The 17,847-nt window shown below is 45.2% G+C and overlaps 1 protein-coding gene across 3 annotated transcripts in view; it reads left to right on the top strand.

The window, feature by feature from the left end:
* Positions 1-2,522: 2,522 nt before the first annotated feature.
* The window catches only part of LOC140734632 (solute carrier family 23 member 2-like), a 96,519-nt gene continuing 81,194 nt past the window's right edge, over positions 2,523-17,847 (top strand). The window contains exons 1-2 of one of the 3 annotated variants that reach the window (XM_073058873.1): positions 2,523-2,658; positions 5,255-5,548. In XM_073058873.1, the coding sequence (XP_072914974.1) occupies positions 5,441-5,548 (108 nt within the window). In that variant the 5' untranslated portion in view covers positions 2,523-2,658; positions 5,255-5,440. Of the gene's footprint in view, positions 2,676-2,825; positions 2,940-5,254; positions 5,549-17,847 lie in introns of those variants that run through there. The other 2 variants (XM_073058862.1, XM_073058881.1) reach the window with 2 other exon arrangements.

Genomic DNA, 17,847 nt, shown 5'->3' with positions numbered 1-17,847 from the left:
TGACTGTCTGTCATGAAGTGCAGCACCAATTTCCCAACCATTACTTTTCTCCACGGTCTTGCCCCCCGCTGCCGATTCTCGCTCTCCAGTTTCTGAGATCTCACCCTCTCAGTCCTTTAAATTCACTCCCCAATGCACAGATTCAATTCCAGCATTCTCCACTCCTCCCCAGCCAAACACATTTTCCAGATCCCATCTTCTCCCAAACATTTGCCTAACTCTGATTCTGCTTGAAGACAACCTCATACCCACACCACCCCACCCCCTCCTCACCAACCTCCTCACTGATGTTAAGTTAAATGTTCCATCCTGTTACTTAAATCAAGGCATTAAGTTTACTATCGGCCAGAATGCTGGCACTACTAGCTTTCCTAATGAATTATCAATTACATTTGCTGATAGAGTACGTAATTTTTTTAAGTGCATGAATGCCATCTACTTGACCAGTTCTTATCCTCATTGAGTTTGATCAGCTTATTTAATGTATCAATTTTCCCCCAATTTTAAATGAATCAGAATCATTGTGAAATTTGGTGTTTTGTGGCAGCAGTGCAGAGCGATACAAAAACATATGTTACAGTAAGAAATATTTTTTTAAAATTAAAGAAGTGGTGTAAGATGAAAGCAAAAAAGTGAGCTAGTGTTCACGGGTTCATGGTCAGTTCAGCAATGGGATGGCGGGGGAGAAGAAGCATTTCGTTACTCATCCTATCATCCACTGGCATGTTCACCTGATAAATACTGAAGCAAAAACAATAATTCAATATTTCTGTCATCTTATGTTATCTGAACTTTTTAAAAAATGTATTCTTGATAATAGAACGCATAACAATTTTACAAGCTCTCGATGCTCACTTCCCACACTAAGCTTTAGATTTACACAGTATCTGTAATAATAATTTACAGTTTTGTTACATATTCCTTGATAATTTAAGAGCCCTTGAAGCACTTTGCAACCAAAAAAGTACTTTTCAAGTCACTTTTGTATACAGTACATATTTGTTCATACAGTGCAGAGCAGACCCTTCTGGCCCAAAGAGGAGCAACTCCCAGTGACCCACCTATTTAACACCAGCCTAACCACAGTGCAGCTTACATTGTCCAATTAATCTATTATCCGGTACATCTTTGGACTTTAACATGTTGGAAAAGATTTGTAGCTTGGGTTGAGGATGTTGTTGTTGAGTGGCTCGCAAAGCTGGCTTGTTAGCTTGCAAACAACACACACAAAATGCTGGTGGAACGCAGCAGGCCAGGCAGCATCTATAAGGAGAAGCATTGTCAACGTTTCGGGCCGAGACCCTTCGTCAGGACGACGAGGTCAGGACCCTTCGTCTCGGCCCGAAACGTCGACAGCGCTTCTCCCTATAGATGCTGCCTGGCCTGCTGTGTTCCACCAGCATTTTGTGTGTGTTGTTTGAATTTCCAGCATCTGCAGATTCCCTCGTGTTTGCTTGTTAGCTTGCAGATGTTTCGTGACCCAGCTGGGCAACATCATCAGTGCAACTTCGAATGAAACCTTGGTGATCTGCGAACAATGTAGATCGCCAACTGTTCATTTGAAGTTGCACTGATGGCGTTGCGTAGCTGGGTAACGAAACGTCTGCAAGCCAACGAGCCAGCTCGGCGAGCTGCTCGACAACAACATCTCTGGACTGTGGGAGGAAACCGAAGCATCCGGAGGAATCGCAGGCGGTCACGGAGAAAACGTACTAACTCCTTACAGACGACGCCAGAATTGAACAACAGACTGCAGGACATCCCGGGCTGTAACAGCATCGCGCTAGCTGCTACGCTACCATGGTGCCCCAACAGTAACCAATTTATTTATAGCAAACTCCCAAAATCAAAAAAAACAAGAAATATGATTTTTATTTTTACAGAATGTGGACTTCACTGGCCACACCAGAATTTGTTGTCCATTATAATTACCTTGAATTGAGGCGGGGGCGTGGGGAGAGACGAATTATGTTGATGGATCTGCAGATCACGTATAGGCCAGGAAGAGTAAGATTCGAAGAACTCCTTCCTTGGAGGACATTTGGTAAAACAAAAAAAAAATTCATAACCAGCAAGAGAAAATCCGCAGATGCTGGAAATCCGAGCAACACGCACAAAATGCTGGAGGAACTCAGCAGGCCAGGCAGCATCTGGGGAAAAGAGTACAGTCGACGTTTCTCAGGCCAAGACCCTTCAGCGGGACTGATCCATTCATAACCCATGGGAACAGACCGCAGCTCCTCTGTGGGCTGATAAACAATAAAATTTCTACTATTACTTCAGAGGGAGCGTTTGGGTTGTAGGGTGGGAACAGAATTAACGGAAGGGGAAATCAGATCAATATTTAGCCAAATGCAAAGCAAACTTAAAACATTTATAATAGGTTAAGCACTAAGATGAGAGCATGGTCTGCAGCAGACGCCAAGCACATGACTGCAGATGGCGCTTCGTCCAAACTGAGTTGCTTTTTTATTGGTGGATTGCTTCAGTTCTCCATGAATGACGTCGAACAGAGCGGGTGATGCCTTCCGGCTGCAGCAGCAGCGGCACAGTTTTCATTGCAGGGAAAGGGAGTCGTTGTCGAGCTGCTGGAAGCCGGTCAGGGAGCCGCATCTCGCCGGCACGGTGGCAGGCGATACCAGTGTGGCCGGAGCATCGGTAGGCCTCACTTGCAGGTAACAGGAGGGAGTCTCTGCCGGTGTTTCTCACACGCGCACTCATTCATCCGCCACCCGACACACAATGCCCTCCTCCGAACCTTACGTAAACCTTGACAACCTTACATAAACTGCTTTGCAGTTACCCGTTATTGCAGTCACGACTGGATGCGATTCTTTTTTCATGTCAGCTTCGCGAAATGCTCGCTGCCTGTTACCGGAGCCGGGGTGATCTCGGATAGAAACTTTGTAAAAGGGGAGGGGTGTACAAGGTGGAGAAGGGTGAGTGGCTTCAGCCTTCTTGTCTGGCCTTGGCTGTGCGTTGATCACGTTTGGGGGGTTATATAATGGTGAAGATGTTCTCGCAGTGAGAGGAAAGATGGAAGGGCGCGCAGGACAATGGTATGAATCGCGGTGACCTCCACTTTCACAGACCTCTTCTGTTCGCATTCGGTCATCTGAACGTGCTCTCCATAGCTCAGTACTGTACTCGGAACACAGTGCAGCCGAGAAGGGGCTTCCTCGTCTGTAGTGTTTACATAATATCTCCGCGGCGGAGGCTACTGGCTAATGATTTTTTTCGGGTGGTGGGGGGGGGGGGGGTTATGCAGGCATGGCGGCTTTATGATCTAGGTACTTACAGTGTACTGATAATGAACCCTGTGCAGTTGCAGAAGAGCGCTCACCCAGTAATCAACCTCCGTCTCTTTATCTTTCTGTCTCTCTCACACACACACTCACTCTCACACGCAAGCAGTCTCTCCCCCTCTTTCTCACTCCCAGCTCTCCCTCCCCCTCATAGAAGCATAGAAAACCTAAACAAAATGGAGGCCCTTCGGCCCACAAAGTTGTGCCGAACATGTCCCTACCTTAGAAATGACCTAGGGGTACCCATAGCCCTCTATTTTTCTAAGCTCCAGGTGCCTATCCAGGAGTATCTTAAAAGACCCTATTGTATCCGCCTCCACCACCATCGCCAGCAGCCCATTCCACGCACTCACCACTCTCGTGAGTAGAAAAACTTACCCCTGACATCTCATGTGTACCTGCTCCGCAGCACCTTAAACCTGTGTCCTCTTGTGGCAACCGTGTCAGCCCTGGGAAAAAGCCTCTGAGTATCCACACGATCAATGCCTCTCATCATCTTATACACCTCTATCAGATCATCTCCCATCCTCCATCGGTCCAAGGAGAAAAGGCCAAATTCACTCAACCTGTTTTCACAAGGCATGCTCCCCAATCTGGGCAATATCCTTGTAAATCTCCTCTACACCCTTTCTATGGCTACCACATCCTTCCTGTAGTGAGGCGACCAGAATTGAGCACAGTACTCCAAGTGGGGTCTGACCAGGGTCCTATAGAGCTGCAACTTTACCTCTCGGCTCCTAAATTCAATTCCATGATTGATGAACGCCAATACACTGTACATCTTCTGAACCACAGCGTCAACCGGCGCAGCTACTTTGAGCAACCTATGGACTCAGACCCCAAGATCCTTCTGATCTTCCACACTGCCAAGAGTCTTACCATTAATGCTAAATTCTGCCATCATATATGACATACCAAAATAAACCACTACACACGTGTCTGGGTTGAACTCCATCTGCCACTTCTCATCTCAGTTTTGCATCCTATCAATGTCTTGCTATAACCTCTGACAGCTCTCCCTACCCCCCTCGCTCTCCCTACTCCCTCACCCCCCCCCGCTCTCCCCCTCACTACCCCACTCTCTCTCCCCCAGCTCTCCCCAGCACTCTGTCTCTTGTGCGCCCCCCGTCCCCCTCTCTCTCCCATGGCCCCTCCTGCCCCGCCTCCCACAACCCCGCATATTCTCTCTCTCGCGCCCCTGTATCTCTCTCTCTCGTGCATGCTCTCAATCTCTCTCTTGTGCATTGTCTCACACTTCCTCTCATTTCCTACTGTTCTCAGAACACCCTATCTCAAATTTGCAACCTCCTGGTGTTGTTGAATAATGAGTTTTTGTGAACACTGTTGCCCGACCCTTCCTTGGGGAAAAATGCTGAATCATATGTCAGGAGCAGCAGAAATTGATGTTGTGGATAAGCAGACCTGCTGAGAGGTGGAAGTAGGACGAGTGAACTTCACTGGTGTAATTTCTCTCTCAAGCATGTTCCCACTCTTGCTCTCCCTCATGCGCGCCCTCTCTCTCGCGTGCCTTCGCGCCCTCCCTCTCTTGCTCCCCCACTCTCGCACGCGCTCTCGATCTTTCGCACGCTTACTTTCCCTCTCGCTGTCTCTCCCGCTGTCCTGCTCTCTCGCATGCTCTCGCAATCCCTCTCGTTCCCTACTGTTCCCATAATATCCATGTCTGAAATTTGCAACCTCATGGTGTTATTAAATAACTCGAGTTTATGTAAACTCTGTTGCCTCACCCTTTGGGGAAAAATGTTGAATCATATGTTAGGAGCAGCATAAATTGATGAAGCAATCCTGCTGGTTGACTGGCTAATGGAGATGTTTTAACTTGTATATTTTATCTGATATTTCTATTTCAAACACTGGGTCAGAGTCGCTGGTAGCAGTTCTATCTCGCTTCTCGCCAATTTGCATGATCCTTGTTTTTACTTACTTTTCAGGTCAAGGGACATTCAACAAATCAGCAGGTCATGTCGTTAGTGTCTGTGACGAGTACGTGACCATCCTTGAGGCTGGCGTGAGAGAATTGACCCCCCACCCCCACCCCACCCCATCCAATCTACTCCATACACTATTTTTATATCCATCGCACCCCGTCCCTTCCACTTGGCTCCTCCCGGGAATCGATGGGAATCGGGAAAAACACAACCACCAAGGGAAGCATGGAGACCGGTAGCGCCTCTGACAGCCAGTACGAGGATGAGAAGCACTCGGCTGCGTTCTTCCCGGTACCGGTAAGAGTCACGTTTGTGTTGTGTCGCTCGCCCATCTAAACAATACGGGACACTCTGTCCGGTAAGCGAACACCAGTGAAAGCCTGGTCAGTGAAGCAATTCGTAATGTGTGTTTGAACATAGGACAGTACAGCTCAGTACAGGCCTTTCAGCCCATGATATTGTGCTTGGCTTTCTAGCCTACTACACGGTCAATCTAACCCTTCCCGCCTATCATTCTAAATTTCTCTTTCATTCATGTGCCTATCTAAGAGTCTCTTAAATGCTCCTACTGTATCAGCCTCACCTGTTCTCCCAGGGAGTGCATTCCAGACCCTTAACATTTTGTGTTATTTTAAAAAATAAACTACCTCTGACATCTCCCCGAAACCTTCCTCAACGACTCACTTTGAAATGATGTCCTCCGGTATTGGCTGTTGTCAGCCTGGGGAAAAGGCTCTGACTGTCCTTTCTGCCTGTGCCTCATATTTAGAAAGATTTGACATGTCATCCAAAACTTTAATAAATCTTCTATAGATGTGTGGCGGAGGGAATTTTGACTGGTCGGATCATGGCCTGGTATGGAAACAATAATGCCCTTGAACGGAAATGCCCACTAAAAGTAGTGGATACAGCCCAGTCCATCACGGCTAAAGGCCTGCCCGCCGTTGAGCACAACTACGCAGGAAAGAAGCACCCATCATCAAGGACTCCCACCACCCAGGCCATGCTCTCTTCTCTCTGCTACCATCAGGAAGGAGGGACAGGAGCCTCGGGACCCACACCACCAGGTTCAGGAATAGTTATTACCCCTCAGCTATCAGGCTCTTGAACCAGAGGGGATAACTTCACTCACCCAACACTGAACTGTTCCCACTGAACTGGACTGAGTTTCATGTTCTCAGTGTTTATTGCTTATTTATTTACTGTTACTGTTTTTGTTATTATTTGTGTATTTGCACAGTTTGTTAATTTTTCCATATTGGTTGTTGTACCTCCTGTTGGGGGCGCTCTTTCATTGATTCTGCTGTGTTCCTCATACTTACTGTGAATGCCTGCAAGAAAATGAGTCTCAGGGTTGATAAGTAGTGGCATATCTGTACTTTGATAATAAATTTACTTTCAACCTTGAACATATAAAGTACAAGGAGAAGTCTTAGACAGACCTCTTTCATATAGGGGAGAGGAAGCTTGTAAGTTTGGTTGGAGCAATGGACGTGGGAGTGGCAAGGGTGGAGTGCCACGGGAGGGGTGTGGGACAGGTGGCAGAAGAGGAGTGCCGGGGGTGGGGGGCAGTGCAGGTGCAGACACACTCAGCCCTGAGACATTAGGAAAAGTAATTTGATTCCATACAATTGGTTTATTGATCATTACAGAATGTCTCTGTGGTGCTTCCTGTTCCCTCTCCACTCCCTTCCTCTTTTCCCAACCACAATTCCCTTCTCCCTGCCCCCCCTTCCCACTTTCAATGGAAACCCATATCAGAGTCAGATCTATCATCATTCACATATGTCATAATTTTTTTTCTTTTTGTGGTAGCACTACAGTGCAATACATAAAATTACTATGGTACTGTGCAAAAGTCTTGGGCACGTATATATAGCTGGGTTGCCTAAGGCCTTCGTACACCTCTAGCAAGTTACCTCTCATGCTCCTTCGCTCCAGAGAGAAAAGCACTGCCTCTTCTCGAGGCTGTCATCAACAGGCGGTTTTAGAAGGGAATTCGAGACTCTGGCTGCAGTTATTGAAATAATTAACTTCTGAGGTGCAGTAGGGACCAGGTTGGAGGAGCACAGAGACTTGGCAGATTAGTTCTGGAGGAGTTTGCAGTGAAAAGAACAGATCCTACATCTTGGATCTCAGTTTGTCAATGTGAGTGAGTGAATGAGGGAGGAGGCAGGCCAACAGTGAGACACTCGAAAATCCCAAAAGGAAGTTACTGGAGCTGTTGATGCCAAGCCATTGCCTTTTGGAATGATGATGTAATGTAGCTGCTTGTCCCAGAAGATTCATACTACACCAGTGAAAGCCCAATTGCCTTTAAGAAGTTATTTGCTGAAGTTAAGTCAAGTCTATTGTCATTTAACTATATACAGTGCCTTTAAAAAATATCCCCCCCCCCCACCCTGGGAAGTTTTCATGTTTTATTGTTTTACAACATTGAATCACAGTGGATTTAATTTGTCTTTTTTTTTGACACTGATCTCTTTTCACTTTTTGTTAGGAGAGTCTTTTTTTTTGTTGATCATTGTATACACGTACAGATAGACACTGTCAAACGAGACAATGGTTCTCCAAACCAGGGTGTAGAGCACACTAGGTCATGTAACATACAATAACTTATGAAAGTAAGGATAAAACCTACAGATGAATTATGCACGATTAAACAAAGTAAAGTGCATGAATTAAATATTGTAAGGTACAGAACCGATTACCCAGTGACACTTTCAATGTGATGCAGCAAGAGTTCAGAAGCCTAATCGCCTGAAGGAAAGAAACTGTTTCCCATTCTGTCCGTTCTTGTTTTTTTATGCATCAAAGTCTCCTGCCTGATTGTGGAAAGTCAAAAAGGGTGCTGGATGGATGGGTGGGATCCTGCTAATACTCAGGGCCCTGCGTATGCAGCGCTCCTGATAAATGTCCCCGATCAATGGTAGGGAGACACCAGTGATCCTGTCAGCCATTCTCACTGTCCTTTGCCAATGCTCGACTGCTCCCCAATGTTCCCTCTAATTTGTAATGACCAGTGTGCACAAAAATCTTGTGCTGTGCAACTTTTTACGCAGTGACAACATGTGAGCACTGAATAATTTCTTCAATTAAAAAAAAAAACAGTATAAATAAGCCAGTTCAAAATTCTGCAGACAAATCATCACAAACACCATCCACAGAAAGGGAAATGTGGTTGTGTACAATCATGAAATATACTGAAGATGCCAATGAGGTCGAGGGTGACAAACTTTTGTGTGCAGTTTAAATTCCTTTGTGTGCTGGCAGCACAGGCGGTTCACCTTAGAGGGAACATTGCTGCTCCTGAACAAAATGGGGATGCAACTTGTGAGGACGCTCTTGATGGTGCTCCTATAAAATTCAGCTCAGATGGAGGGTGGGTGGTGGGAGCCTTGCCTTGCCTCAATGTGGAGATGCTGCTGTGCCTTCTTGTTTAGGAAGGTGATGTTATGGGACTGTGATGTGGACTCTCAGGATCTTGGTGCACTTAACTCTGTCTATGGAGGAGCCATGTACTCGTAGGATGGGGTGGGCATGGTTCATCTGCACCTTCCTGAGGTCCACAACAATTTCCTTGTTCGTCTCCGCATTCACACTTGGATAGTTCTTCTCACATCAGTCCACCACTCTGCTTCCTCTCTGTGCCCCATCTCATCATCTCCAAGCTTAACAACATGGTTTGAGCTGAAGATCGGTTATGAATAGTTAGGAGGTGCAGCAAGCAGTCACCTGGTGGAACACAGCAGGTCAAGCAGCATCCACAGGGGATAAGGAATTGTCAGTATTTCAGGTTGAAATGTCAGTAGAGTCGGCCCTCCTTATCCGCGGATTCTGCATGCACGAATTCAACCAACCGCGGATCGCGAAAACCCAGAAGTGCTCTTCCAGCACTTGTTGTTCGAGCATGTACAGACTTTTTTCCTTGTCATTATTCCCTAAACATTGTATTAGGTATTATAAGTAATCTAGAGATGATTTAAAGTATACGGGAGGATGTGCGTAGATTATCATGCATCAGGATCGAAAAAATCAGAAGTTCTCTTACTAAGTAAGTCGGAACAGGTACATCTGGTATTATTTAGCGTCAGTTGGTTAAACATTTGTCTTAGTATATATTTTACCTTTCTATGCATATAAAACAGTTAAGAACGTATGTTTCAGCGCCGTGCTTGGGAACGGAAGTTCTCGGGACTCGGGACAGATCACTCCTGAGTGTGCTTTCCACTGTGCCGGGTTGATGTGAGGATCAAAAACCCCAAAACCCAATAATTAAACCACTGCGTTGCTTAGTAATAATTGTAGCTTTCATCGGGGCAGAGCCTTTCTCACTTTATCCTTTCAAATTTTTCCGATTGTTGACCGACGTAGCCTATCACCTCTTTCGGATCACTTTATTATTTCCGCTTTATTTTCAATCGTGATTGTGATTATTTTCGTGAACAGAAACACTGCGCATTCAGAGCTTTGGCGCCGGGTCTTAATGTCCACTGCACTGAGACAGGTTAAATAAGGTCTGGCGTTCCGCTGGGTCCTAAAGTCCACCGGATTGAGACAGGTTGCATAAGGGACTTGAGCATCTGCGAATTTTGGTATCCGCGAGGGGTCCCGGAACCAATCCCCCACGGATAAGGAGGGCGGACTGTAATTCCTTCTCCATCCCCACCACCCCCACAAATTCTTCTCAATTGTTTGTCGACTGGGACCTTCAGCATCACCATTTTTTTTGTTTCTCTGGTTAGAAGAAGGTGTTGAGTTTTAGATCCCCCTCGGATACCAAGGAGAAAAATCTAGTGTGATGCTCCACAAACCCTTTCATGGAGTTGTATCCCAAAGCGGACATAAAAATTCCTTATGGCAGTTCCACTGCTGCCTGTAATGAGTTTGCCTGGTCTCCCTGTGACCGCATGGATTTCCTCCCAAAGACTTACAGGTTAGTAGGTTAATTGGTTATATGGGTTTAATTGGGCTCGCTGGCCTGGAAGGGTCTGTTACTGTGCTGTTATGTAAATAAATGAATAATAAAAATAAGACTTTTGAGAAGAGTGTGGAGGACTATGGTCCAGGTGCAGATTGATGGGAATAGGCAGAGTAACAGTTTCGCATGGGCTGAAGAGCCTGTTTCTGTGTTGACTAACAGAGTGAGAGTTCTTCCATGACACTGATCAATAATTATCCCTGGCTAAACATTACCTGTCACTGTTACGTTGATCTTTCTGGGAACTGGCTTTGCATGGTATCTCCCACACTTTGTATGTGAGAATGGTGCTTGCAATTCAGAAGCACCTTACATCTGAAGGGGATGTGGCGAATGCTGTGGAAACACATCCTTTACGTATGATCCTGTGGAGCGTGAGTCTTCATCCTTTCAAACAGTGTTGGAGGCATTAGGTTTCATCTATTATCATCCCCAATCAGAAGATTTTTTCTCGTGTGTTATTTTGTCAGTTTCTTTACTGTCCTGGGTAGTGATCTGTTTGCTCCTTGAGCATTTCCTTTAACCTTCCAGAATAATGGAATAATGATATTGACCATTTGGTAACATGGAAGGGAGCCATTTGGCTCATGTTCTATGAGTCTGTGGTGGCCAGTGCTATCATGTTTGCTGTTGTGTGCTGGGGCAGCAGGCTGAGGGTAGCAGACACCAACAGAATCAACAAACTCATTCGTAAGGCCAGTGATGTTGTGGGGGTGGAACTGGACTCTCTGACGGTGGTGTCTGAAAAGAGGATGCTGTCCAAGTTGCATGCCATCTTGGACAATATCTCCCATCCACTCCATAATGTACTGGTTAGGCACTGGAGTACATTCAGCCAGAGACTCATTCCACCGAGATGTAACAGAGTGTCATAGGAAGTCATTCCTGCCTGCGGCCATCAAACTTTACAACTCCTCCCTCGGAGTGTCAGACACCCTGAGCCAATAGGCTGGTCCTGGACTTATTTCCACTTGGCATAATTTACTTATAAAAACATGAATAATTAAATAATAATATTCCTGAAATTGCACAGTGGGCACACTACTGCTTTACCATGGTATTCCATACTTTGAAAGCCTCTCTTCCAGCTGTGGGATAAGAAACATTGAAGTTGTTCATTCAGCCTTTAGTTCATGGAAGAACACTTCCTTAGACGTCATCAGGAATGTTTTTGACCAACAAACAATATTCAATGGGCTGCAGCAAAATTCTGGGAAGTGGGTGAATTTTAATTCCAATTGTTGTAAGTATTGGTGATACAGATGGGGTTATTCTGTGCCAAATATCAACGGATTCTAGTTCTTTGGAATACATCAGGACCAGCCCAATTTTTAGCAGCTCCCCTAATTAGCCAAATTTTCATGGAAATAGGTAAAAACTATATTTTTTAAAAATGAGAGTAAACTAATTTAAGTGAAATACAGAACAAATTAGAACACTACAAATAGTACTACAGTACTGTAAAACTGTATTAGTTCCTAATAGTTATTGACAGAGCAATTCATTCAGTGTACATTGCCATCATCTTTAGATTGACTGTAAATGAACAAAATCATCTCGGACACCGAACACAGATAATGGACTACCTTCATACAATGCTTACGACAATTGCATCCTCCAAATCTTCACTTTCATTGTAACTTTCGTGATTGTCGATACCTTCAAATCCTTCAAAGTTCCTCACTTGTTGAAGTAATGAAATTGTTTTATTTTCACTTCGAGCCGTTTCTGGCATTTCCAAGCCTGATTGTTTAAAACTGCAGTGAGCAAAACAGTTCTCAATTGCCTTACTGCTTATTTCTCACCAGCTGTAAGTGACAAAAATCACAGCTTTTTGAACACAAACACACGCAATTGATGCTATTAAAAAACTGTTTGCTGCAAGCACGATGTAGTATCTAATGGTATGTGAGCGCCAGTTATAAACTGTTCAGCCACAATCTTCTGTCCCAGTTAAGCAGCATAGTGTCCCAAAGGGACCCTGCTATTTTTTGGATTAGTTTTTGTGCTTTAAGATTGTTCCAAATAAGCAGCTACCCCCAATTATCCGATGATCCACTTAACCAGAATTCACTGTATCAGTGAGGGGAAGAATTATTCGTGGCAGAACAGTGGCCGAAATGGTGTAACAGCTGACTGCGTAGAATTTGCATGTGCTCCCTGCTGCTGAGTGAGTTTCTTCACACATCCCAAAGAATTGTGTTTAACTGACCAGTGTGGATTACTGTGCAGGTGTAAGTTACCCCTTGTATGTGGGTGAGTGATAGAATCTGGATGGAGTTAATGGGAATAGGCAGAGAATAAAACGGGTTAGTGTGAACGGATGATGTGGAGTCAGTGGGTTAAAGAGCCTGTTTTCACGTTCTTGGCTGTAAGTTAGTGGAGTTCCTATCCCTGCCCTTTAAGTGGTGCATGGATCTGAGGCCAGTCAGTGAGTTCTTTTCATCTGACCCAGTTTTCTGCCTTGGATCATTCAGGTCAAAAGCCAGCCGGTGGTGTAGTGGCATCTGCACCAGACTTCAGGGCGAGTGGCTTTGGTTCGAATCCTGCCAGCTCCATGCATGCTTTCCATCTGTGCTGGGGGGAGTGTTGGGCTAACAACTTGGCCTCGTAAAACAGATGAAACGCTAAAGAAAAGGCCACCCAGTGAGATGCTGGAGATTGTTGGAGATTATTATATTCAGGCCAAAACCTGCTGCTCTAGATGTCGGAACTTTCCAGGGATTGAAGTCACAAAAAGATAAAGCTTGGCTGGAAATCTGTTATAGCAAAGTACCTTCCTGTAAAGATGCATATTTAGTCAATCTGACATTCCCAACTGACCAAATTTGTTTTGCTGACTGATTGTAGATTACAATCCTTGGTTATTTTCCATCTCAAAGGATATTAAGGTTTCAAAGTCCTCTTCAAGTGTATCTTTGCTAAGATCAGTCTGGAAATGCACAGTAGCTTTCATTAGTCTAAATAGCTTCTAAGTTTGCTTTTTAGTGTAATCTTGGATGTGCTCTTAACAAGTACTTATCTCAAACAAGAGAAAATCTGCAGATGCTGGAAATCCAAGCAACACACTCAAAATGCTGGAGGAACTCAGCAGGCCGTGCAGCATCTATGGAAAAGAGTACAGTCAGTCATGATGAAGGGTCTTGGCCCAAAATGTTGACTGTTTACTCCTTTCCACTGATGGTGCCTGGCCTGCTGAGTTCCTCCAGCATTTTGATTGTGCTGCTTGGATTTCCAGCATCTGCAGATTTTCTTTTGTTTGTGACTGGACCTCGACACTGTGAGGTCTCTAACCAGGGATGCCGACCCCGAAGAAGTTTAAATCTTCCCTTCGGGAGTTCAGTGAAACCCTCTCTCTCTGCTCCCCCTCTGTGATCTCTGCTGCCCTCCAGCTATTCAACTGCGTGATCTCGCGGACCCGCTACCACAGCCACGTATCCTTCCTGGGAACTCTTCACTGCCAGCGTGCATTTCATGGTTTCCAGATCCATTTTCAAGGCTCTTGATTCGGACCCTCTGAGGACCACAGGTACAGCTGTCTATCGCTTTACGAATGTTCGCTTTACGCCACTTCGCTTTTACAAAAGACCTACATTAGTAACCTGTTTTCGTAATACAAAGAGGATTTTCGCTTTTATGGAAATTTTTCTCATATAAGTTAATGGCTCTTCGCTTTACGCCATTCCGGCTTAAGAAAGATTTCATAGGAGCGCTCTACCTTTGTAAGGGGAGGGAAGACGCCTGTACTTGCATTCAATTTACTGGCTTCTCCCACGACGTCCTACGTGGCACGCTTTCCACCATGAGGAGGTACCTGGAGTCCCTATCCCAGTCACCTCTACAACTACAGGATTCTCTCTCTGCCACCTGCAATGGACCGGCCTGTTCGTCCTGATGAAGGGGCTCAGCCCAAAACGTTGACTGTATACTTTTCCATAGATGCTGCCTGGCCTGCTAAGGACATGATCTCTCCCATTTGTCCCATACCTTTAGTCACCAAGACACTAAGCTGCGGAGCTCCCTTGCCAAGTCTCTCCCTCATTTCTCTTTATGCCTTTGACTTGTTCTTTTTAAGTCCTGCTTCTTACTGACATGGTATCCTTGGATCACTCTTTGAGGCACTGCTTGGCTAGGATGTGCCTTGGGATGTTTTGCTGTAGTTCTTTACTTTGGGCAGATGTGTGTAGGTTCTCTCTCTCAGCCACTGGTTCCAGAAACAGGCCCTTCAGCCCAACTTGTCTATGCCAAGCATATTTTTGCATGCATTTGTCCTGAAGTTGAAGGCACTTGTGTCCCAGGGCATATTCCATTCAGCTTTGGAACTTTGATGACAAAGTGTTGCATCTGAATGTTTTCCTCTTTTCCCAAACAACCATAATTGTTCTATGGTTATGAATTGAACAGCGAGTACAAGTCAGGCAGGTTATTTGGTAAACAGGGAGGAATTGCTTTTTTTGGTACAAAGTTAAGCAGAGGGCATAGCTTTAAGGTGATGAGGTAGTCAACCAACTTGTGCATCTAGAAAGCTCTGTATAGGAAAGTTGGTAGAAGCAGATTCAACAATAAATTCCAAAATGAAATTGGTACATTTTTGAATGGGCATTGGTGAGTGGGACTAAGTAGATAGGAATTTCGAAGAGCCAGTAGAAATATAATAGAGGGTCAAATGACCACTTTTACGGATTTGTGTTATGGGTGGCTTTTCCTGGGGGCACTGGGTTGCTGTCCAGTGAGCGCAGAGACGCTGGTGTATATCACCAACCAAGCTTGGTGGCCGCTCTGCTTGAAGTGACTGGGACTGATTTTACATGCTTGTGTGCAGCAGTTCTGCATTTCCTGGAGAAGCTTCCTCAGGCGCAGAGGGAACTTGCAAATGAGGGGCCATTAGAACAGAGCTGAGCCTTTGGAGGTGTTGAATGATGAAGCAGGTACATGGGGCCAAATGGCCGCCTCCATGTATTGCCTTTGTGCCACCACTACAGAGGTGGAACTACAGCAAATCTTGCACAAAAGCCAGTGTGTTAAGCCTCCATGTCTTAAGTAGAAAGGCGAGTGTGCCCTATATTATCATTTTGTGTAGGTGGTAACTGTAAATAAATCCACCCTCAAAGCATTGCTTAAAATACAACAGAAAGTTTACAAGTGCAAATCCTTTTCTTTACGCTATGAATACATAGGAAACTGGAATATGAGGACATACAGAACATTAGTGCCATTCTACTTGTCAGTGATTCAGTTTCGAATCAATGTCTTAGCCCCATCCAGATGCTTTGGTTCCAAAATACTACTTTACCTTGCCCTTGCAAATAATATAGAACTCCCTCCCATAAAAGGATGCTGAGGCTTAGTTAGTTATTGTCTTTTACACCACTGGAGTTTAAAGAAACAATGAAGGTCCTCCATCTCCATCTGTCCTTGGCCATCTTCTCTATTGTGTCCAGCTATGGTTCAGGGTCCTCATTTCTGCCTCTACGATATGGCGCCAAGTTGTCTTTGATCTTCCATGTTTCCTGCACCCTTCAGGGGTCCAATGAAGTGCTGTCTTGATGAAGGAGTTGGCCTCTCTTCTCATCACATGCCCAATCCATCTCCAATAGTTCCTCGCAATGATCGTGGCCATGTCCTCTTGGTGACACTGAAGGAGTAGGGCATGGCTGGAGATCTTTCTTGGCCAGAAAATACGGAGGATCTTCTGGAGCCTAATAGTGTGGATTAGTGGCAGCTTGGCCAGGTCATTCACTGTCACGCACCAGCATTCTGACCTGTACAAGAGAGTGGACGGTACACAGCTCTGGTATGGCTTCACCTTGATACTGAGCCTTGATTGGGTTGAAAGTATCAAAAGATCAACCGGTTGTCCACGACGTTGCTTGTATTTGGAGAAAGAAGTCTAAGTGGAACTGGTTCAGTGTGGATAGTGGAGGGCCAGGGAAGAAGTGGAGGAACGTACACAAAGGAATTTCTTGTCCATTAGAAGAAGGAGATGACTGAATCCAGGAGCCTGTTGCTGGCATGGGGCAGGGAAAGGCACATGGGAGGAAGTGTTCAGCAGAGCACTTCTACTTCTGCATCTTGGGAAGAAATTTAAAGGCGACAATGCAAGGTTGGAAGGCTTAAGTGAGCCCATCCCCAGTGAGGAAGCCTTTCTGCTAGGGCTTCACATGCCACCCTTTTATGTCATATATAGTAACCTGGGTGAGCAGATGACCCTATCGACCATGGTGTACGGTACTATGCTAAAGTCTTAGGCACAAATATATAGCTAAGGCACTGTCATAAAACAAACAAGTTTCATGACATGTGAGTGATGAGAAATCTGATTCTTCTGTGGGTCTCTATTGTGGACTGAGTGGGAACAGGGCAAGGAGAGGGGAAACACGGCTGAGAAAATGGGAAGTGCAGGAAGCACCAGAGAGACATTCTGTACTGATCAATAACCAATTGTTTGGAATCAAATACTCTTGTCTAGTGTCTCAGGGCTGTGTGTGTGTCTGTACTCGTGTCACCACCACCCCCCTCGCCCCTGGCACTCCTTCTTTGCCACCCCTCCTGTGGTGCTCCATCCTCGCCACTCCCAACATACATTGCCCCTGCCAGATTTACAAACTCACTCCCCACTCCACGTTGACACATACAATATGGTGCAATAGAGGTAACTTGATATAAACATTGACTTCTCTAACTTCCGTTAATGCCCCTCCTCCCCTTCTTACCCCATCCCTGTTCCTGTTTTAATCTCTCCAAAACCCTTCAGCCAGGAAGCGTCGACTGTACTTTTTTCCTAGATGCTGCCTAGCCTGCTGTGTTCTACCAGCATTTTGTGTGTGTTGTTGTTTGATATAAACGCTTCTCTTTTCAGTATCTTGTGGCATAGAGTGTTTTGGAACCAGTTATTTCCTTGCTCGGCCAAAGCCGTAGAAGCTACATTCGGTATCTTTGCACAGTGTTGCACTATACAAAGCCACTCCTCTGCTGATGAGGCAGCTGCGAGAGGGAGGGACTCGTGCAGTATGTGTAAGCCACCACCAGCTGGTTGGGCCGAATGGTTTGTTCCATGCTGTAGGCTCTATGTAACCAAGGATCAATGCCTGAAGCTAGATCTGAAAGAAATCCATCTTTGCCTGTTATTTTAAAATATGATATTGATTAACTGTGTTTTTTCAAGGAAAATCTCAGCAAGTTCTCAATGTTTTATATTTCCTTTTAAGAGATCATCGTTTAATCCACGGAGTCTGTGCCAAATACCAAAACACTCCTATTAATAAGACCATCAGGTGTAGATGCAGAATTAGACGGCTTATCCCATCAAGTCTGCTCTGCCATTCCATCATAGCTGATTTGCTATCCCTCTGAAACCCATTCTCTTGTCTTTTCCCTGTAATCTTTGCCTCCTTTTCTATTCAAGAACCTATCATTCTCCGCTTGAAATATACCCAATGACTTAACCTCCATAGTTCTCTGTGGCATTGAATCTTCGGGCTAAAGAAATTCCTCCTCATCTGTTCTGAAGAGATGTGCTTATGTTCTGAGGTTCCAGACACTCCCACAATGGGAAGCATCCTCTCCGTATCCACTCTATCCAGACCTTTCAATATTTAATTGGTTTCAATGACAT

Source organism: Hemitrygon akajei, chromosome 1 (genome assembly GCF_048418815.1).
Source record: "Hemitrygon akajei chromosome 1, sHemAka1.3, whole genome shotgun sequence".
Taxonomy (NCBI): domain Eukaryota; kingdom Metazoa; phylum Chordata; class Chondrichthyes; order Myliobatiformes; family Dasyatidae; genus Hemitrygon; species Hemitrygon akajei.
The sequence above is the reverse complement of the archived record's forward strand: the minus strand, read 5'-3'. Positions and strand labels throughout refer to the sequence as shown.